A 19,722-nucleotide genomic window follows, 5' to 3' on the forward strand; every position below is an offset into this window, starting at 1 on the left:
TGTATCTTTTCAAATGACAGTTTTCTCTAGATATATGCCCAGGAGTGGCATTGCTAGATCATACGGTAACTCCTTTTAATTTTTTAAGGACCTCCATACTGTTTTCCGTAGCAGTTACACCAATTTACATTCCTACCAACAGTGCAGGAGGGTTCCCTTCTCTCCACACTGTGTCCAGCACTTATTTATAGACTTTTTACTGATGACCATTCTAACTGGTGTGAGGTGATACTTTATTGTAGTTTTGATTTGCATTTCTCTAGTAATTAGCAATATTGAGCATCTTTGCATGTGCCTCTTGGCCATCTCTATGTCAGAAGAGGAGAGACTTTAAAGAAAAGCTTGCAATGAATCAACTGAGAGAAAGACTACTGGGTGTCTACTAAATTTGGTAACCAATTCTTGGTACACTTGGCAAAAGCAGATTCACTTGGAGTGATGGTGACAGAAGCCAGACCAAGTGGATTAAAGAACGTCCACAGGGAAAAATGTAGAGGCAGTAAATGCAGACTGCTCTCTAGCAGCTCACTGTGAGTTAGAGAGGGACAGCCTCCCAGCCACTCTTCCTGCCTTGGCTCTGCCTATTTCCACTTTCCTGGATACAAGGGGGATCCTGTCAACATCTAAATCTGCACAGGCTATTGATTCAACATGGTAGACGCGCCTCACGTCATGTTCTGGAAGCCTTCACAGGAGTTCACTTAAATAAGGGTGAAGGAAAGAATGTAAAATAATTAGAGCTGTCAGTGATGAAAAATGCCAGTGCATCTTTGGAAGAAAGAAAGACAAGAAAGAAGTGACCATGACTTGGAGACAGGAAAGTTCAAGGTCTAGAAGAATCTGATGGGTCCCTCATGGGACCTCAGAAATTCTCAGGACTTGCATACATAAGCTGAGACAGAAGAGGCAGTGAAGTCCTTGGCTGAAAAATCAAGAATTAATTAAAAGCTTGCTTATGCACTGGCTGGGCATCCAGGTATGTTGAAGTTTATTTCCTATATAGACAGATTGCTGAGGTTCCAAAAGAGAATCCTTTCTATCCCAGAAGATTAAGAAAGTTCTTGAAAAAATGGGTAAGCCCTCGAGTGTTTTTGCAAGCTGACCCACCAACTGTCTGAGTGGAGATGGTCAAACACAAAGTAAAGGACAGGTAGGCTCATCATATAATTCAGAGGAGAATTTTCCCACCCCTCTCTCCATGAACCCTTGTATTATCACTGTTCATTATGTGGACTAGTATACAGAAGCAATTCTTACTAAACTTTGGTTCTTGGAGATACAAATATATTTTCCATTTTTTGTGGATCATTTTTCAGGATAAAGTCTTAGTTCAAGCTTTTTTCCATGATTTAACCTGAAATGTTGGTTGCCTTTTAAGTCTTCTTCAGGTGATCTTTTCCTGATACCCCTGATTATGCAGAAAAAAGACCCCCTGGCTGTCTATTAGCTTAAATCTCTCCATAATACAGTTACTTCTTTACATGTTCATGGTTTCTGACAGACAAAGTATCTGTTTGCTGGAAATGTGTCTTTATCAGTCTTCCATTTCCAGAATCTAGTACAACACTTGGCATTTTAAATGTTTATTCAAAAAAAAAAAAAGAAAAGAAAGGCGAGAAGGATGGATGAAAGTGTCTTCTTTGGCTATAAAAATAAACATCATGATAACTTGGCTTCTGAACAATGAGCTTGCCCTTTGGCTGGCCTGCAGTGTGTGACCACAGGATTAGAACAGTGGCCAGAAGTGAGTTTTTGTCATGCAGGGGCCCCAAACTTTCTGTTGTAAAGAGCTCATCTCTAGGAGACCTTGCGCTCAGAAGCGCGACCCCATCCAGTTTAAATATGTGCCTTGCAATCTCTTTTCTCCCTTGTCCCAGGGTCTTCACTTGGAACAGTCCCTGGAGAAGTCAGTGTTCCACCTTTTCCTTGTATCAGGATGACCCCTATATGTATGGGTGAGACAGTGAGACAGAGATGGAGGCAAAGATGGGGCTCGTACAGGAAAGGGAAGAAACTGATAGACCGGGATCACAGGAAAATTTTGTTTCTTATCTCCGCAGTCAGAATTCTTTTACCTTTTAAATGAGGCTTAGTTTATAGTTTGTTTCCAGGGTATTATCAGTACAAAGTTCAGCCCTCACATTTTGGCAATTACAATCAGAGGGTAAGCTTGTTTTCCAGGAATTATTAAGCAATTATCACCCTATTCTACTGATAGCCCATTCTGGATCTAAGTTCAGACAACATCCCATTGAAATAGGACTTCACTTTTAACTGTTTGGAAAACACTTATTGATTCCCTCCATCTTGACTCCTGGTCCTATTTTAAATATCTTCAAATTCCTGATAACACACACTGGCATTTGCTCAAGGCTAATTTTAGCACGTTCTTTGTACAGAGGCTGCTAAACCCAGATATCAGACACACCAAATCATTTGAGGATTTTATTTTTCCACATACTAAAAAAAGTCCACGTGTTTATGTTTGCATGATCCCCAAGTGGTCTTTAAGAAGAGAGTAGGCAAGTCAGTTCTCTAAATCTATCACTGCTAGAGCCCCAGGGGCAGGCTGCAGTACTTGAGAACTCCGCTGTCAGGGCAATCTTCTCCGGGCAGACAAAACTACGCTGCAAGATTGCTAACTCAGCAGGTGCGGGGAGAACCATAGACGCTGGCAGGTGCTAATAAAAAAAAACCCTGGAGAACAAAGGGAGCCTTCTCTGCACTCCTCCGAAAATGTCACCCACAGGAAGTCAGGCTTTGTCTGGGAGGCACGTGGGCTTCATCACGGCCCACTGGGCAGAACGAGATCAATGCTAGCCAGTGTCCACAGTGGGCTCAATGCAGGCTATTGTGGCGGCTGGAACGACTTGAGGGATGACTGCAGGATAAACTCCACCTGTTCCTACATCCTGAAGTGCCCGTGTCATTGAGTGGGCTGCCGGCTGCCTTTCTCCTTCCCATGTCTAAGTCAGCTTCAACCTAAAAATCTCCGAGGGTTGCGCTGTCCTGTCTTAAGGATCGCCCAGCTTCTCCATTTCTTATATGTTCTCTGATATTCTGAAGTTAGATCTGCACACAAACATGTGTGAGGGGCTGGGAGTGCAAAACAGAGCAGGCTGATTTCCAAGAGACTTACTGATTTAATTCCGTTCCCTCCTACACCCCTGCCTGCCCTGATCATGGTTGTGCTTATAAATTAGACCAGGTCTGTTTTGGGGTTTCCCCATCTCCTCAGGCACACAGGTTTTGCATGATATGTAGTTTTCTTAGATTAAAAAGAATATAAGTCAGATCAATAAAGGCACATTAAGGGGAGAGGAAAAAATCAGATTTTTTTCCCCCTACATATAATACATGATGAAAGAAAAGCCTGGTGATTGGAGCAGAACAATTTGTCCTTATATAAGACAGCCTCACCTCTGCAGGAAATATAGTCACCCTGCCTGAGTCAATTCTGCCTTTCCTAGCCCTATCTTCTGGCACTGTGATAACCAAAAAGTGCTCCTATACATCTTCAAATACTCTCAGTTAAGATTCACCATGTACGAGGAGCACGCTTATGGTAGAACAATGGCGGTGGATGCAGTGAACGCCTGTCAGGTGTTGTTTGGTTGCTAAGTCATGTCCGACTCTTTTTTGACCCCATGGACTGTAGTCTTCCAGGCTCCTCTGTCCATGGGATTCTCTAGGCAAGAATACTGGAGTGGGTTGCTATTTCCTTCTCCAGGGAATCTTCCCCACCCAGGAATCAAATCTGCATTTCCTGCACTGGCAAGTGGATTCTTTATCACTGAGCTACCTGGGAAGTCCACCTGCCAGATACTAAACCACACATTATTGCCTCATACTTAACCCTGGATACACTAATCTCTAGTGAAAGAATTTCAGGCACTTGCTTGGGTGAATATTTGCAAGCAGATGAAACTTCCTGTGCTACTCAAATCACAGGAAGACAAACTGTTCATGGTTAGGTCAACCCTGACTGAGCCTCACTGTGGACATCTCCATGAACTTCAACACCAAGCAGTTTTGCTCCATCCTGCCAATTTCTTCAGCAGGGATGGCTTATCCATAGACTATGTAGGATTTCTTAGGGTTTGCTTGAGGACACAGCTCTACAGAACACAGTATAACTATCTTATCTGCCACTGCCAAAATTTATTTATTACTACACTATCTCATGTAGTTATAAATTTATGTAGAGGAAATGTTTAAGCAACTGTATTATAAATGCGGGAGAGCAACAAACTGTGGTGCTGGAGAGGACTCTTGAGAGTCCCTTGGACAGCAAGGAGATCACATCAGTCAATCCTAAAGGAAATCAACCCTAACTATTCATTGGAAGGACTGATGCTGAAGCTGAAGCTCCAATACTTAGGCCACCTGATACAAAGAATCAATTCACTGGAAAAGATGTGATGCTGGGAAAGACTGAGGGCAGGAAGAGAAGGGGGAAACACAGTCTGAGATGGTTGGATGGCATCACTGACTCAATGGACACAAGTCTGAGCAACTCCAGGAGATAGTGAAGGACAGGGAAACCTGGTGTGCTGCAGTTCATGGGGTTGCAAAGAATAGGACATGACTTAGCAACTAAGCAAAAACAAAGGGATATGGGGCTTCCCAGGTGATGCAGTGGTAAAAAACCCACCTGCCAATTAAGAAGACATGGGTTCGATCACTGGGTCAGGAAGATCCATTGGAAAAGGAAATGGCATTCTCGCCTGGGAAATCCCATGGACAGGGAGGGGAGCCTGGTGGGCTACAGTGCATGGGGTCACAAAGAGTCAGACACGACTGAGAGACTGAGTATATGCACGCACACACACAAAGGGACATAAAGGGAAATAAAGGAGGTCCTACACTACACTCAAACAGTTAAATGACAATACCAGTGATCACTTAACCAGTGATAAGACACACACACACACACATGCACACTCAAAGTATATTCAAAGACACTATAGATAAACCAAAATAAAATACTTAAATGAAATAAAAAGGCTCTTAGCATTTTCATGCTATCATGAGGAATAAATGAAGGGAGAAGGGATTTTGTATTGATTGAAACTTGAAATGATGGTATTTGCTTACAATTAACTGGATTGTTTTCTCTACATAGAGAACGTGGGCTTGAAATAAATACATATTAATGTTTATTTGATACTTTTGAGTTAGATTCTGAAAACCCATACCAGTTAGATGCTGAGTAGCAAAACAGTAAGATGACTGAGGTTTATTTTCTCCTGTGAATTTACAACATTCTTGTAAGTGGCATCAGGCAGATAGTATTTAGAATCATCTTATAGGAGAAAAAATTATGTCTTCAAGAAGTTCAGTGATTCAGAAAATTGTAGATCTAAGATTAAAACCCAACTCATCTTATTTCAAGTACGGTAATCATGAAAAGGCATTAGTTGCATGAAAGAATGGATGGTGGTAATTTAACTTTCCACTTACATTTCAATAGCTTTCAGTTTGATTATCTTTCTTATCACTGAGTCAGTGTAACTCAATTGTTTCACTTTTCCTCACCATTACTAGAAGTATTCATTCATTAGAAGGACTGATGCTGAAGCTGAAACTCCAATACTTTGGCCACCTGACGTGAAGAACTGACTCACTGGAAAAGACCCTGATGCTGGGAGAGACTGAAGGCAGGAGGAGAAGGGGATGACAGAGGATGAGATGGTTGGATGGTATCACCAACACAATGAGTTTGAGTAAGCAGAGTACATCATGCAAAATGCCAGGCTGGATGAAGCACCAGCTGGAATCAAGATTTCTGGGAGAAATATCAATAACCTCAGATATGCAGATGACACTGCCCTTATGACAGAAAGCGAAGAACTAAAGAGCCTCTTGATGAAAGTGAAAGAGGAGAGTGAAAAAGTTGGCTTAAAACTCAACATTCAGAAAACTAAGATCATGGCATCCGGTCCCATCACTTCATGGCAAATAGATGGGGAAACAATAGAAACAGTGAGAAACTTTATTTTGGGGGGCTCCAAAATCACTGTAGATGGTGACTGCAGCCGTGAAACTAAAAGACGCTTGCTCCTTGGAAGAAAAGCTATGACCAACATAGACAGCATATTAAAAAGCAGAGACATTACTCTGCCGACAAAGGTCTGTCTGGTTTTTCCTGTAGTCATGTATGGATGTGAGAGTTGGACTATAAAGAAAGCTGAGTGTGGAAGAATTGATGCTTTTGAACTGTGGTGTTGGAGAAGACTCTTGAGAGTCCCTTGGACTGCAAGGAGATCCAACCAGACCATCCTAAAGGAAATCAGTCCTGAATATTCATTGAAAGGACTGATGGTGAAGCTGAAATTCCAGTACTTTGGCCACCTGATGTGAAGAACCAACTCATTGGAAAAGACCCTGATGCTGGGAAGATTGAAGGCAGGAGGAGAAGGGAACAACAGAGAATGAGATGGTTGGATGGCATCACCTAGTCGATGGACATGAGTTTGAGTCAACTCTGGGAGTTGGTGATGGACGGGGAAGGCTGGCATGCTCCAGTCCATGGGGTCGTGAAGAGTTGGACATGAATGAGTGACTGAACTGAACTGAACTAGAAGTATCACTTCTAGCTCTTCTATTGTCTAGAGTTCAGTTGCTTCATTTTGACTCTAATACCATGAACATTTGTCCTAAAATATTTTTAGACATTTCTTCAGAGGTATTTCAAGAAAGAAACTATTTTATTACATGATACTGAATGATATTTTTATCTAGAGCAGAATTCATCTACTAAATAATTTTCAAAATGATACAAATATTTTGTTTTTAACTAACATTAATTTTTGGTTTATTGCCTTGGTGACTTGGTCATACAGGTGAATATGGCAAAACCCCACTCAGAGCTCAAAAGAACAGCACACAATGAACCAAATGTGAGGAAAGGAAAGCCGACACTCCAGGTGGAGGGAAACACAGGGCAATTTGGTGCAATGCTGCTAGATACTGTTGGTTTAAAGTTAACCTTTTCATTCCCATGCTGACACAAACTCTCCATCTTTTGCTACACGTCTGCCTGTTCCATGCTGAAGGAGACCTCGGGGCTCTTGTAGCTGAGTAGTGTGTCTGTGATACACATGGATGTTTTGAATCAAGAAGTTCATCAGAACCATGGGCCTCACCTGCCCAACATAGGCCAACTCTGAGACTGACTGACAGGGTTCCTTCTTCCTATGTAGTGTATTAAAAATAGCAATAAACTTGGAGTCAGAAAGCCTGAGCTTGATATAGTGGACATCTATTGGTTGCTCTAATGTTGTCCATGTGAGAATTTAAAATATTTCAATACAAAAACCAAGAGATGACTGGGTACAAATTAACCCTAATCTTTAGCACAATTAATTAGCATTTTGAGACTCTCTAATCAAGCCTCTACATGCCACTTGCAGAAGTGGTTACCCGCTTCCCCTGTGCTTGTGTGAAAGTGCACTAGAGGATCTACTGAGTAGCATAAAATACATCAGTAATAATTTGTTGCTGGTGAAACGTGTGATGCTCAAATCGGGTGAGGCCGATTAGGAGTGCAGTACAGTCGTTTCCAGAAGTGAAGTGATAAAAATCTAGCAGGTCAGGTAGTTCTGCCATGTGCCAACTGGAAGACAAGAACATAAAAAACAATCAAATGCTTAGGAATACATTTAATGAAGGAGGTGAAAGGTCTGTACAATAAGAATGACAAAACACTGATGAAAGTAATTGAAAAGGATGCAAATAAATGAAAAGATATTCCACACTCATGTGCTAGAAGAATCAATATTGTTAAAATGCCCATACTACCCAAAGTGAGCTACAAGGTCAGTGCAATCTCTATAAAAATTCCAATGGAATTTTTCACAGAAATATTTTAAAAAATCCCCAAATTCATATGAAATCACAAAGGATCTTGAATAATAAAAACCATTTTGAGCAGGAAGAACAATTAGAGGCATCACACTTCCTGATTTCAAAATAAATTACAAAGCTACAGTAATCAAAACAGTATAATACCAGAATTTTTTAAAAAGATGCATGAAAATGTGTTCAACATCACTAATCAAAACCTCAATGAGTCATCATCTTATACCTGTGAGATGGCTATCATCAAAAAGACAAAAGACAAGCATTGGTGAAGATGTGGAGAAAAGGGAATGTAAATTAGTACAGACATGGAAAATGGTATAGCAGTTCCTCAAAACAAAAAAAAACAAAAAACTACCACATGGCCCAGTAACCCCATTTCTGGGTATATCCAAAAGAAATAAAACCAGAACCTTGAAGAAATCCCCGCACTCCTATGTCCAGTTCAGCATTATTCACAATAGCTCAGATATAGGAACAACCCAAGTGTCTATTGATGGATGAATGATTAAGAATATGTGGTATAAATATATACAGTGGAACATTTTGTTTTAAAAAAGGAAATCCTGTTATTTGTGACAACACGGATGAAGCTGGGGGACATTAAGTGAAATAAATCACTCAGAGAACAACAAATACTGCATAATGTGGCGTACACGGAATCTCCAAAAATTGGGTTCATAGATTCAGAGAGTAGAAGGGTGGTTGCCAGGGACTGGGGATGGGGTAAACGGGGAGATGATGGGCAAAGGGGACAGAGTTAATCATGGAGGATGAGTAATCTCTGTCAATCGAATGTACACCATGGTGACTCCAGTTAATAACACTGCATTGTGGGACTCACCCGGAGGCCCACTGGTTAAGAATTTACCTTGCAATGCACGGGATGCAGGTTCAATTCCTGGTCAGGGAACTAAGATCTCATGTGCCGTGGAGCAACTAAACCTACGTGCCACAACCAGAGAGCCTGTGCACCACAACAAAAGATCCCGCATGAGACAACAAAGATCCCACGTGCTGCAACTAAGACCTGGTGCGGCCAGATACACGAATACTAATAATAATACTGTATTGTGTACTTGTAATTTGCTAAGAGAGTAGATCTTAAGTATTCTACCATTCACCCACACGCCCCCTCAGTGAGGTGACTGAAATGTTAATTAACTTGATTGTGGTAATCATTTCACAAATTATACTTGTATCAAAACATCACGGTTACACCATAAATATACACAATTTTTATTTGTCAATTATACCTCAATCAAGCTGGGGTGAAGAAAAAGAGAGAGAGACCAAATTTAAAGTCAATTTGCACATGATACCTGGAAAAATCTTCTATTTCTGCCTCTAGGCTCACAAAGTAGTTGCCTGTGTCTTAACTGTATTTCTCACCACTTTACTATGCTTATGACTCTACATCTCTCTACCCCTTTGAGAGAAGATTTCAGCAAGGGCAAGGGCAAGGGACTCCTGATCCCCAGCACCTGTTTGGCACATGGTTAGACGTGATACATGTGTCTCCAGGCATGAGCAATGGATGGTCTCTAAGCAGTATAACAGGCATTCCTGGTAGCTCAGTGGTAAAGAAGCCACCTGCAAGTGAAGGAGATGCAGGTTTAATCCCTGGGTTGGGAAGATCCCCTGGAGAAGGAAATGGCAACCCGCTCCGGTATTCTTGCCTGGGAAATCCCATGGACAGAGGAGCCTGGCGGGCTACAATCCATGGGGTTGCAAAGAGTCGGACACAACTTAGCAACTGAGCATGCACACAAGCAGTATAGCACCTGGAAGAGAGTGTTTCTGCTGTCTGATGGTCCTACATCCAAAACCAGCCCAGCCACTCTTATAACCTCTTTAGTCCACCTATTCATTTGTAATAATGGGTTACAGGCTTACGGGTTTATTATAATAACTTAAGTATCAATACTTTAACATTACACCTGGCAGTAATTGGCATGCACATTGCATATGACTGATTAGGACTAGTCTGTCTGCAATTCATACCTGAAAACCTGAGAATAAATGGAAAAATAATATTCTTAATCCAGATAGATATATTGTCCATTTTTGACCCAGTCAATCTTAACCACATAGTGAACTAAACTCATTGTTTAAAATTTCCTAGGGGCAGCAGCACAGCTGTCTCACGAGTGTGCACATAGTAACCAGAGACCCATACGATGAGCATTTACATACGAAAAAAGTTCCTAAAAATTGACCCATAGGAACCAAAGCACACCAACACTTATGAGCATTCTCATTTTTCTTATTCCTTAGGATTTTCTTACCTTTTTCTTTCATTTCAAAAGCAAAATCTATGGGGACTTCCCTGGGGATCCAGTGGTTAAGAGTCCACGCTTCCAATGCAGAGGATGTGCAGGTTCGATCCCTGGTCGGGTAACTAACATCACTTATGCCTTATGGCATGGCAGGAAAAAGAAAGAAAGGGAGGAAGGAAGAAAGAGCAAGAAAAAAAGAAAGAAAAGAAATACACAAAAGCAAAGACACTTTCTTCCCTTCTTCTCTCAAGCCAATTGCCATCTAGGAGTGAATGTGGTTCATGCTTCTTAAGTTTTAAAACTCTGATAATGATTATTTCAGAGATTGTATGGGTCCAACAGACTGTTTTATCTACCTTGGAGAAACTGAAAATTTATATGAAGCTCAACAACTGAAAGGCTAGTAGTGTCATAAAATATGAAAATGAAGACAGAGAGACAAAGGAAAACCATCTCTGGAAGCTGGAAAGTCGGACGTTTTCAACTGAAGAAGATTCGAAAGTGGTTGCTTTCAGAAGATATTAAACCTGACCCCTGATTTCATCAGGACTGTGCTCCAAAGGGATCCTTCCACTAGAAAGCCACAGACCAAGTAAACATGACAGAGATTGCCATTCCCCTTGTCACTCAGAAGAGCCATCTGCTCCTGAGTTAAAGTCATTTTCTATTAAATTCACCAGCATGCTAATTAAAGAATGGCTGGAGGATGCTGGAGCTGCCAGATGCTATGAAGATATATCACTGTCTTTTTATACGGTTAGGCAAACGTTTAATTAAACCTGCAGCTGCTGTGTGTCTGCTCAACCCACCAACACAGCTAAACCTCATTTACCTGAGAAAATCATTTCGTATTAGTGTCTTCCAAGAGGTAAAACAACTTAAAACAGACTTTGCTGAAATATTTAATGCCTTTGTACATGATTTAATTAAACGCATCAGTAATTACATCGGGGCAACTTGAACCTGACTTTCCCTGGGGTTCCTGTTGTGTCTTCTGATAGCTAATCAGATGTCTCCTCAATGGTACCCTTCTTTGGAGGAATAGAATTACAGGAAGTCTAAGTACAGGCGTGGATGCTCAGCCTGTCTCTATTACATTTTACTTGGGCATATGAGTTTTAATGCATTTAAAAGGCCTCTTTGGAAAGAAAGTTAGAGAAATCCAAGAGGAGATGGCAACGAAACACAGAGCCAGAATTTTCTTGCTCTAGAATTCCTGCTTATGACTAACAGAGTCATTAGCCAGCACTGTGGGCCTGTCCTGACCACTCTCTTTAAGAAAATTTGCAGTTATTTTCTTTGAACAACAAAATAAAGTTTTGTTTGCATTTTCAATTTATGCACATTCTTCTTTTTCATTGAGTACCATATTGTGATCATCAGTGGATTTTAGCTGGAAATCATGCTGCATATGACAAAATTCAAAACCAAATCTTAATTCATAATGGATCCTGACTTCAGGTCAAGAAGAAGATCATGTCTGAACTGAGAGCCTTGTAGACTGGATATCGTCTCTCTCTCTTTTTTTCAAATTAATTTATTTAGTTGGCTGTGTCAAGTCTTAGTTCAGTCGTTCAGTCGTGTAGGACTCTTTGCAACCCCATGGAGTGTAGCACACCAGGCGGACTGCAGCACGCCAGGCCTCCCTGTCCATCACCAACCCCCAGAGCTCACTCAAACTTATGTCCATCACGTCGGTGATGCCATCCAACCATCTCATTCTCTGTCGTCCCCTTCTCCTCCTGCCTTCAATCTTTCCCATCATCAGGGTCTTTTCCAATGAGTCAGTTCTTTGCATCAGGTGGCCAAAGTATTGGAGTTTCAGCTTCAGCATCAGTCCTCCCAAGGAATATTGAGGACTGATCTCCTTTAGGTTGGACTGGTTGGATCTCCTTGCAGTCCAAGGGACTCTCGAGAGTCTTTTCCAACACTGCAGTTCAGAAGCATCAATTCTTCAGTGCTCAGCCTTCTTTATAGTCTCAGTTGCAGCATCCCAGATCTCCCACTGTGGAGCGCGGACTCTAGCTGTGGTGCAAGGGCTTAGTTGCTCTGAAGCCTGTGGGATCTTAGTTCCCTGAGCAGGGATTGAACCCACGTACGCTGCATTGCAAGGCAGGTTCTTGACCACTGGACCACTGGGAAGTCCCTGGATGTAGGCTCTTTCATTGATCGGTTTTTAAGGATCACACACAGTGCAAAGTGAGGAAGAAAGGGGTTAGAGGTCTGCTGAGAGTCAAGCTTCAGCTGCAGCCAGCTTTGCCTCCTTGCTTGGCCGGTCCTACAGTGCCAGAACAGCAAAGCTGGTGAGCTGGTTTGCCCAAAAGAAGCAGGAGCAGAATACAACAGCCAAAGAGGACCTTCATCCGCCTGGATTCGTGCTGCAAATCTAAGCTCTATTGGCTCTCTCTTGCCAGTATGCTTGGTCTCCTACAAAGGCCTAGCCAAGCACAACTGAACCATCAGTTTCCTTCAGACTTTCCAACAGAGGCCATTTCCCTCCTGGAGGAGCTGGGGAGAAACATCCAGGTACCATTTCAATGGGTCAGATTCTGGATGTTCCATTGATGGGGTGGCACATTGAACTTTGTGGTTTTCTTTCTTGCTAAAACTGTGGAAAATTCTGAAAGAGATGGGAATACCAGAACACCTGATCTGCCTCTTGAGAAATTTGTATGCAGGTCAGGAAGCAACAGTTAGAACTGGACATGGAACAACAGGCTGGTTCCAAATAGGAAAAGGAGTTCGTCAAGGCTGTATATTGTCACCCTGCTTGTTTAACTTATATGCAGAGTACATCATGAAAAGCGCTGGACTGGAAGAAACACAAGCTGGAATCAAGATTGCCAGGAGAAATATCAGTAACCTCAGATATGCAGATGACACCACCCTTATGGCAGAAAGTGAAGAGGAACTCAAAAGCCTCTTGATGAAAGTGAAAGTGGAGAGTGAAAAAGTTGGCTTAAAGCTCAACATTCAGAAAACGAAGATCATGGCATCCGGTCCCACCACTTCATGGGAAATAGATGGGGAAAGAGTGGAAACAGTGTCAGACTTTATTTTTCTGGGCTCCAAAATCACTGCAGATGGTGATTGCAGCAATGAAATTAAAAGACGCTTACTCCTTGGAAGCAAAGTTATGACCAACCTAGATAGCATATTCAAAAGCAGAGACATTACTTTGCCAACAAGGGTCCGTCTAGTCAAGGCTATGGTTTTTCCTGTGGTCGTGTATGGATGTGAGAGTTGGACTGTGAAGAAGGCTGAGCGCCGAAGAATTGATGCTTTTGAAGTGTGGTGTTGGAGAAGACTCTTGAGAGTCCCTTGGACTGCAAGGAGATCTAACCAGTCCATTCTGAAAGAGATCAGCCCTGGGATTTCTTTGGAAGGAATGATGCTAAAGCTGAGACTCCAGTACTTTGGCCACCTGATGCGAAGAGTTGACTCATTGGAAAAGACTCTGATGCTGGGAGGGATTGGGGGCAAGAGGAGAAGGGGACGACAGAGGATGAGATGGCTGGATGGCATCACTGACTCGATGGACGTGAGTCTCAGTGTACTCCGGGAGTTGGTGATGGACAGGGAGGCCTGGCATGCTGTGATTCATGGGGTTGCAAAGAGTCGGACACGACTGAGCGACTGATCTGATCTGATCTGAAGGAGTCTGAGGGAGTTTGTTTAGAGAAAATGTGTGACATCAGAAGTTTGATGAAGTAAATATTTTATCACTCAAGTAATGAGATGCCCGGTGCCTCACCAACTGCCCTGGACTGATACTTGTTGTTTAGTCACTCAGCGGTGTCCAGCTGTTTGCGACCCAATGGACCATAAGCCCGCCAGGCTCCTCTGTCCATGGGATTCGCCAGGCAAGAATACTGGAGTGGGTTGCCATGCCTTCCTCCAGGGGCTCTTCCCAACCCAGGGATCCCCCAAATAAAAAGGAGCTCCTAAGGGTAAGAGCTGAGGATCCAGTACAGGAGACACAAAGGGGCAGCATGAGACAGTGGAGTAAGAACCTAAAGGCAGAGCACTGACTTGTGAGCCTGCAGCACCCTGGCACGGGTTTTGTTTCACTGTAATAGTGTCAAACTGCATGAGTCTGAAATTAGTGGAACTCGCCTTTTCTATTTTGAGTCTGTTGTTGCTGTTGCTTGCATTTATTTTTAAGAGGAATATTCACCATCCTATAACCAGGCTGGCTACGTACTGACAGCATGGACCACGACCCATTAACCTATTGTTCTCCTCCTTATTCTTTATTTAGGAATAAACGAGTGCAATTGTGTATTAACACATATACGTGGAATGTAGAAAAATGGTACAGACAAACCTATTAGCAAAGCAGAAATAGAGACATAGATGCACAGCACAAACATATGAACACCAAGTGGGGAAAGAATGGTGGGATGAATTTGGGAGATTGGGATTGATGTATATACATCACTGATACAATGGATAAAATAGGTAACTGATGAGAAACATACTGTATGACACAGGGAGCTCTACTCAGTGCTCTGTGGTGACCTAAATGGGAAGGAAATCCCAAAAGGGGGATATATGTTTACATATGGCTGACTCACTTTGCTGAACAGCAGAAACTAACACAATGCTGTAAACCAACTATGCCCCAATACAAATTTTAGAATAAATAAATAAATGTAACTTTGTACTGCAAAAAGAAAAAAAAGGAATAAACTAGTGCCCAAACTGAGAAGGCAAGACACACAGAATTAATGTGGGGTTTCCTTTAAGCAAGTTGATGGGGAAATGTTACAGAATCATTGCCTACTTGGTCCGTTTTAAATTAGTCTTCAAAGTGTCCTCCCTTCTGAATATTCAATTGATTCTCCAAATTAAAAGAATCAGACCAGTTAGGAAGTTACAGCTTGACTTGGGCCTTTCTGGTTTCAAATTTACAGTTTACGGCAACCTTCCCGTTGGCAACAGTCCAAGAAAATGGTGCTGTGAACGCAGCTGCCTGGGGTATCTGCCATGGACATATGCTGGACTTAACGATATTAAATCCAAGGCTCTAAACACAGATAGGTTTGCCACCTGTTCTTCTTCCATGGGAATCAACTGAGCCAGGTAAATTCTCTCTGGAGAGAAACTGAAAAGTGGAGAAAGGAAATATTCCTTCTAAAAACACACTAAGTAAACTGGTTTTTCAGATTCGTGAAAACCTAATTCATTACAAAAATTAAGTTATTTGTGGTGACATAAATAAAGAGCTATTTACTATCCTGTGAGTCAACCAAAGAGGAAAAAAATTAGTTACCAATGTTAACAGTCAATTACAGGAAAGTAATTGCAAGTACATCATAACAATATTTTGCTCTTAATTTATAAACATGGCACTTATAGATGTCTACTTAGGAGGAAATGGCCTTTGATTGATTTCACAGCAGTGGGGTTATTCGTTTTCACTTTTGTCAGATGACTGGTTGTGGCTAAGAATGAAATTTGTGACTTTGTACTATGACAGACTGATTGAGCTTGGCCTTATTGTGCCAAACACTAAGAAGTTGAAACGTAGCGTCCAGAAAAGTCAGTTTGTAGACAAACTGTTATGTGTGTTTTCAGGGAGGCTCCCAGTCCCTGTTCTCAACTATATCCAGAAGTATTAATTAATTAGCTACTAGCTAGCAGGAGTTGTATAAGACACGGGTTAGATCTCTGGGTTGGGAAGATCCCCCAGAGAAGGGTGTGGCAACCCACTCCAGTATTCCTGCCAGGAGAGTCCCAGGGACAGAGGAGCCCGGTGGGCTACAGTCCATAGGGTCCCAAAGAGTCAGACACGCCTCAAGTGATTTAGCATACACGTTAATTAATTAGCTACTAATTAACTAGAAGTAGCTAGATTAGATGGGATGTGTATTAATTTGGTGACGCTGCCATAACAAAATACCACAGACTGCTTGATTTCAACAACAGAAATTTGTTTTCTCACAGCTCTGGAGGCTGGGAATCCAAGATAAGGATCCCAGGATGATCGACATGTGGTGAGAGCTCTTTTGCTAGTATTCAGACAGCTGATTCTGTGTTCTAACACAGGAGAGAGAGAATCTTGTGTCTTTTTTATAAGGACACAAGTGCTTATAAAGGGGTGCTCAACCTCATCTAAACCTGATTAACTCCCAAAGACTTCATCTCCTAATAGCATCACACTGAAGGTTAGAGCTTCAACATATGGATATTAGGGCAACACAGTTCAGCCCATAGCAGTGAGAATGAGAGATTTATCAATGCACTCTCAACTCATTTGTGTTCTTACCTTTCAGTAATCATTCTTGAACACTATTATGAGCATACAGAGAATGTATAAATGATTAAAGCACACGTTTCCTAACCTTGAATAGCACATAACCTGGTGAGGAAGTTAGACATGAAAATGAAAAATCACAATAGGATGTGACAATTATTATAAGAAATGTAAGAGGGAATATGCAGGCTCTATTCCAGTGCAGTAGATTGGCTCATCATTAGCCCCTCTGAATTGAACTGAGAACCAGCTACATGGCAGGCAATGTCCTCAGCACTCAGAATATATTAATAAAGATAAATAGACTATTAGCTTAGCCTGAAAGGTCCAGGGAAGATTTCTTGGAGAGACTGTGGTGCCTGTGCACCTTACACGATGAGAAAGAATTATTCAACTTGCAAAGTGAGTGATGGGCATTCCCGGCATGAGAAGAGAGTGCGCACATGCAATGGTGTGGCACTGGGGCGCAGCTCACTGGACAAGGTGGGTGGGTCTCAAGATACAGGCATGAGAACGGCTGGTGTGGATCATACGGTGAGGAGGGAAGCGAGGTGGTAAGAAATGGTCAGATTCTGGATCTATTTTGAGATAGACTTATCCACTTGGATATGTAAGAGATGTGTCAAAGACAAACCAAAGATTTTTGTTCTGAGAAACTAGAAGAATAGACTTATTATCTACATAAATAGAGGCTTGTAGAAGGAAAAGGTGTGTAGGAAGGGGCTGGCTGAAAATCTGGAGGAGGGTCATTTAGGCTTTCTTGAGTGGACTTGGGACTGAAAAAGAATCAAGATTGAGGCACTCTTGAGGGAGCAGAAGTGCCAGAAGCTGTGGACTAATTAGATGAGGAAGAAGGGAGAGAGTGGAGTCTAGGATGACAGTCTGACTGAAGTGGACAGTGTGGTCTTCCCCCAGGACAGTGAGTACAGGGCAGGGAGCTTGTTGTGAGAGACACCAAACTCCACCTGGTACGGGTGACATTTAAAGGGCCTGTGAGACATCCGGGTGAAGATGCCCGTAAGGCCTCTGGACCAAAGGAGAAAGAGCGCCAGAAATGTGGGTTTTTCATATCAGTGGTGGAAACTGAAGCAATGAGGTGGATGACAGATCACGTAGAGATGGAAGAGAAAGCAAAAAGAGGCAATATAAGGACAGAACTGTACACAACAACATTTAAAGAGAAGAAGAACCTAAAGAGCGTCAATTCTTAGTCCCAACTGAAGAAAACTACATACTGTCTGTTTAGAAGAGTCATCAGAGACTTAGAAATTGAGTCAGATTTTTATAATAATAAGACAAAGAATTAGATTTCAAAGATCAACAGGAAGTTCTACTAAAGCCTACTATGCTTTATAATTGAGAAATCTAGGTTATCTTGATTTAAGAAAATATTTTAAGGCTTTTAATTAAATATATTATAGAAAAGTGTATGATGTCTCATAAAAATAAAGTTTGATATTTTTTCATAAACTGAACACACTCATTTAACCAGAACCTAGAAAAAGAAATTGCAAATTTACTGACACTTCAGAAGCCCCTCCTGTGCTTCCATCCACTTACTATTCCTCAAGGTGACAATTACTCTGACTTCTAACAGCTCAGATTACTTTAGACAGTTTATGTAGGGCAACACAATTCAGTCCATAGCAGTTAGCACAAAAGACTTATAAAAGGAATCATACATTATCTATTCTCTTGTATGTTCAACTTTATGCCTGAGAGATTCATCTCTGTGTACACACACACACACGCACATAAATATATATATCATCCATTTATCTCCATATGATATTCCACTGAGTGAATATTCCATGATACAGTCTTCACTTTTTAAAGTCAATGGGCATTTGGGTAGCTTCCAGTTTGGGGCTACATAATGCTATTAATATTCTAGATTATGCCTTTTGATGACTATTTTATAGGAATGGACTTACTGGATCCTAAGACATGCCTACATTCAGCTTTACTTTTTCCAAGTGGTAGTACCAGTTTACATTCAAGCAGCAATGTATGAGTTCCAGTTAAACTGAAAGCTTTCAAACAGAGAACATGTTGCAGTTGACTGTCTTCACTGAGAATAAAATGTCCAAATCTCCAAACTAGGTAATACAATGTTTTTTCATTTTAATTTTCCATTGGCTAAACAACTAGTGATGGCAATAGATCTGGGACTATGTGTATAATTTGTATTAATTTATTAGTAAACTATAACCCTTGTCTTATACCTAAACTCTGACTTTCTCAAAGCCTAACTCAAAGTTACTGTTTCCATAAGGTTTATCCTGAAATCAACAACAATGTCATTCATGTAAACTCTTTTTCACTTTATACTGTTTATGTTCCAACTCATATTTTGGTTATATTGTGTATCTTATCATCTCTGATTGATTACTGGTTTAAGGGCAGGAATTGTACTTAAAAAAAAAATTGTCTACTCCATATGGGCTTTTGCTCATAAAGGGAGATTTTCACTTACTTGTTCAGTGAATAAATAATGTTCACGTTTATGATGATGAGTCCCACTCGTTTATTTCTAACATCGCTGTGTGTCAGTGTTGCTTTACCTTAGAGAACAAATGACTAAAGACTCGATTTCATAACATTTTAGTTTGAAGCTCCTCTCCAACTAGCCTCAGGGAGCAGGGTGTGGGAAGGAATGTAGAGGAAAGGCAGAAAGTCAAGTAATTTTTATTGTTCAGAGGAATGCAGTGCAATATGCTCTCTCGGAGCTCTGGGAATTTAAGTATCAGAGGGATTGCTGGCAGCTTGGGTTTGCATATGCAGCACTGTTGGGGAATGCTCATATGGTGTGCGATTGTGCGGTGCCTGGAACTGACAGCACCATCTGTTCCTTGCTTTATTGCGCACTGAGACTTCGCCTCACTCTCCAAATGAGCACACTTGCCTGTACACACATACACGCACATACACACACAGAACCCAACCTCTACTCCAGCCTAAACAGAAAACACTTGACTGACTTTCCATTGCAGGTTTCCATCTCAGCAGGAAATTCAGATGAGTCAGGTATCTGAATACTGCCAGAGTGGGGTCCTCTGGTTTTTCATGGGGAACTGTGAGGTCCAAGTGGCTAGGGAACCAGCAATTGCCTCATGGAAAGCCACTCAGCATGGAAGATGAGTTATAATGACAGATGGCACTAGTCAAAAAAAAAAAAATCAGCTCTAGAGAAAGAAACATGCAGGAAGGGTATCGGTAGTATGAGTATAGAAGTCAGACATGGGAGACATAATAAAATTGTAGTAGGAGATTGTCAAAACAATTTTTAAGAATTGTTAAGAACAATTTTGTTGAGTATAC

The 19,722-nt window shown here is 41.5% G+C and overlaps 1 protein-coding gene and 1 long non-coding RNA gene across 2 annotated transcripts in view; one reads left to right on the top strand and one right to left on the bottom strand.

Moving 5' to 3' along the window:
- The first annotated feature begins 447 nt into the window (after nt 1-447).
- On the top strand, nt 448-6,721 carry LOC132346747 (uncharacterized). The gene is made up of 2 exons (XR_009496686.1): nt 448-976; nt 5,548-6,721. It is a non-coding gene; the product is annotated as an uncharacterized lncRNA (long non-coding RNA).
- Nucleotides 6,722-6,792: 71 nt separating this feature from the next.
- NHLRC3 (NHL repeat containing 3) overlaps nt 6,793-19,722 on the bottom strand; it is a 41,120-nt gene continuing 28,190 nt past the window's right edge. The window contains exon 8 of the mRNA XM_005213575.5: nt 6,793-7,618. Coding sequence (XP_005213632.1) covers nt 7,465-7,618 — 154 coding nt within the window. The 3' untranslated portion in view covers nt 6,793-7,464. The remainder of the gene's footprint in view (nt 7,619-19,722) is intronic.

This window comes from Bos taurus, chromosome 12 (genome assembly GCF_002263795.3).
Source record: "Bos taurus isolate L1 Dominette 01449 registration number 42190680 breed Hereford chromosome 12, ARS-UCD2.0, whole genome shotgun sequence".
In the NCBI taxonomy this organism is placed as follows: domain Eukaryota; kingdom Metazoa; phylum Chordata; class Mammalia; order Artiodactyla; family Bovidae; genus Bos; species Bos taurus.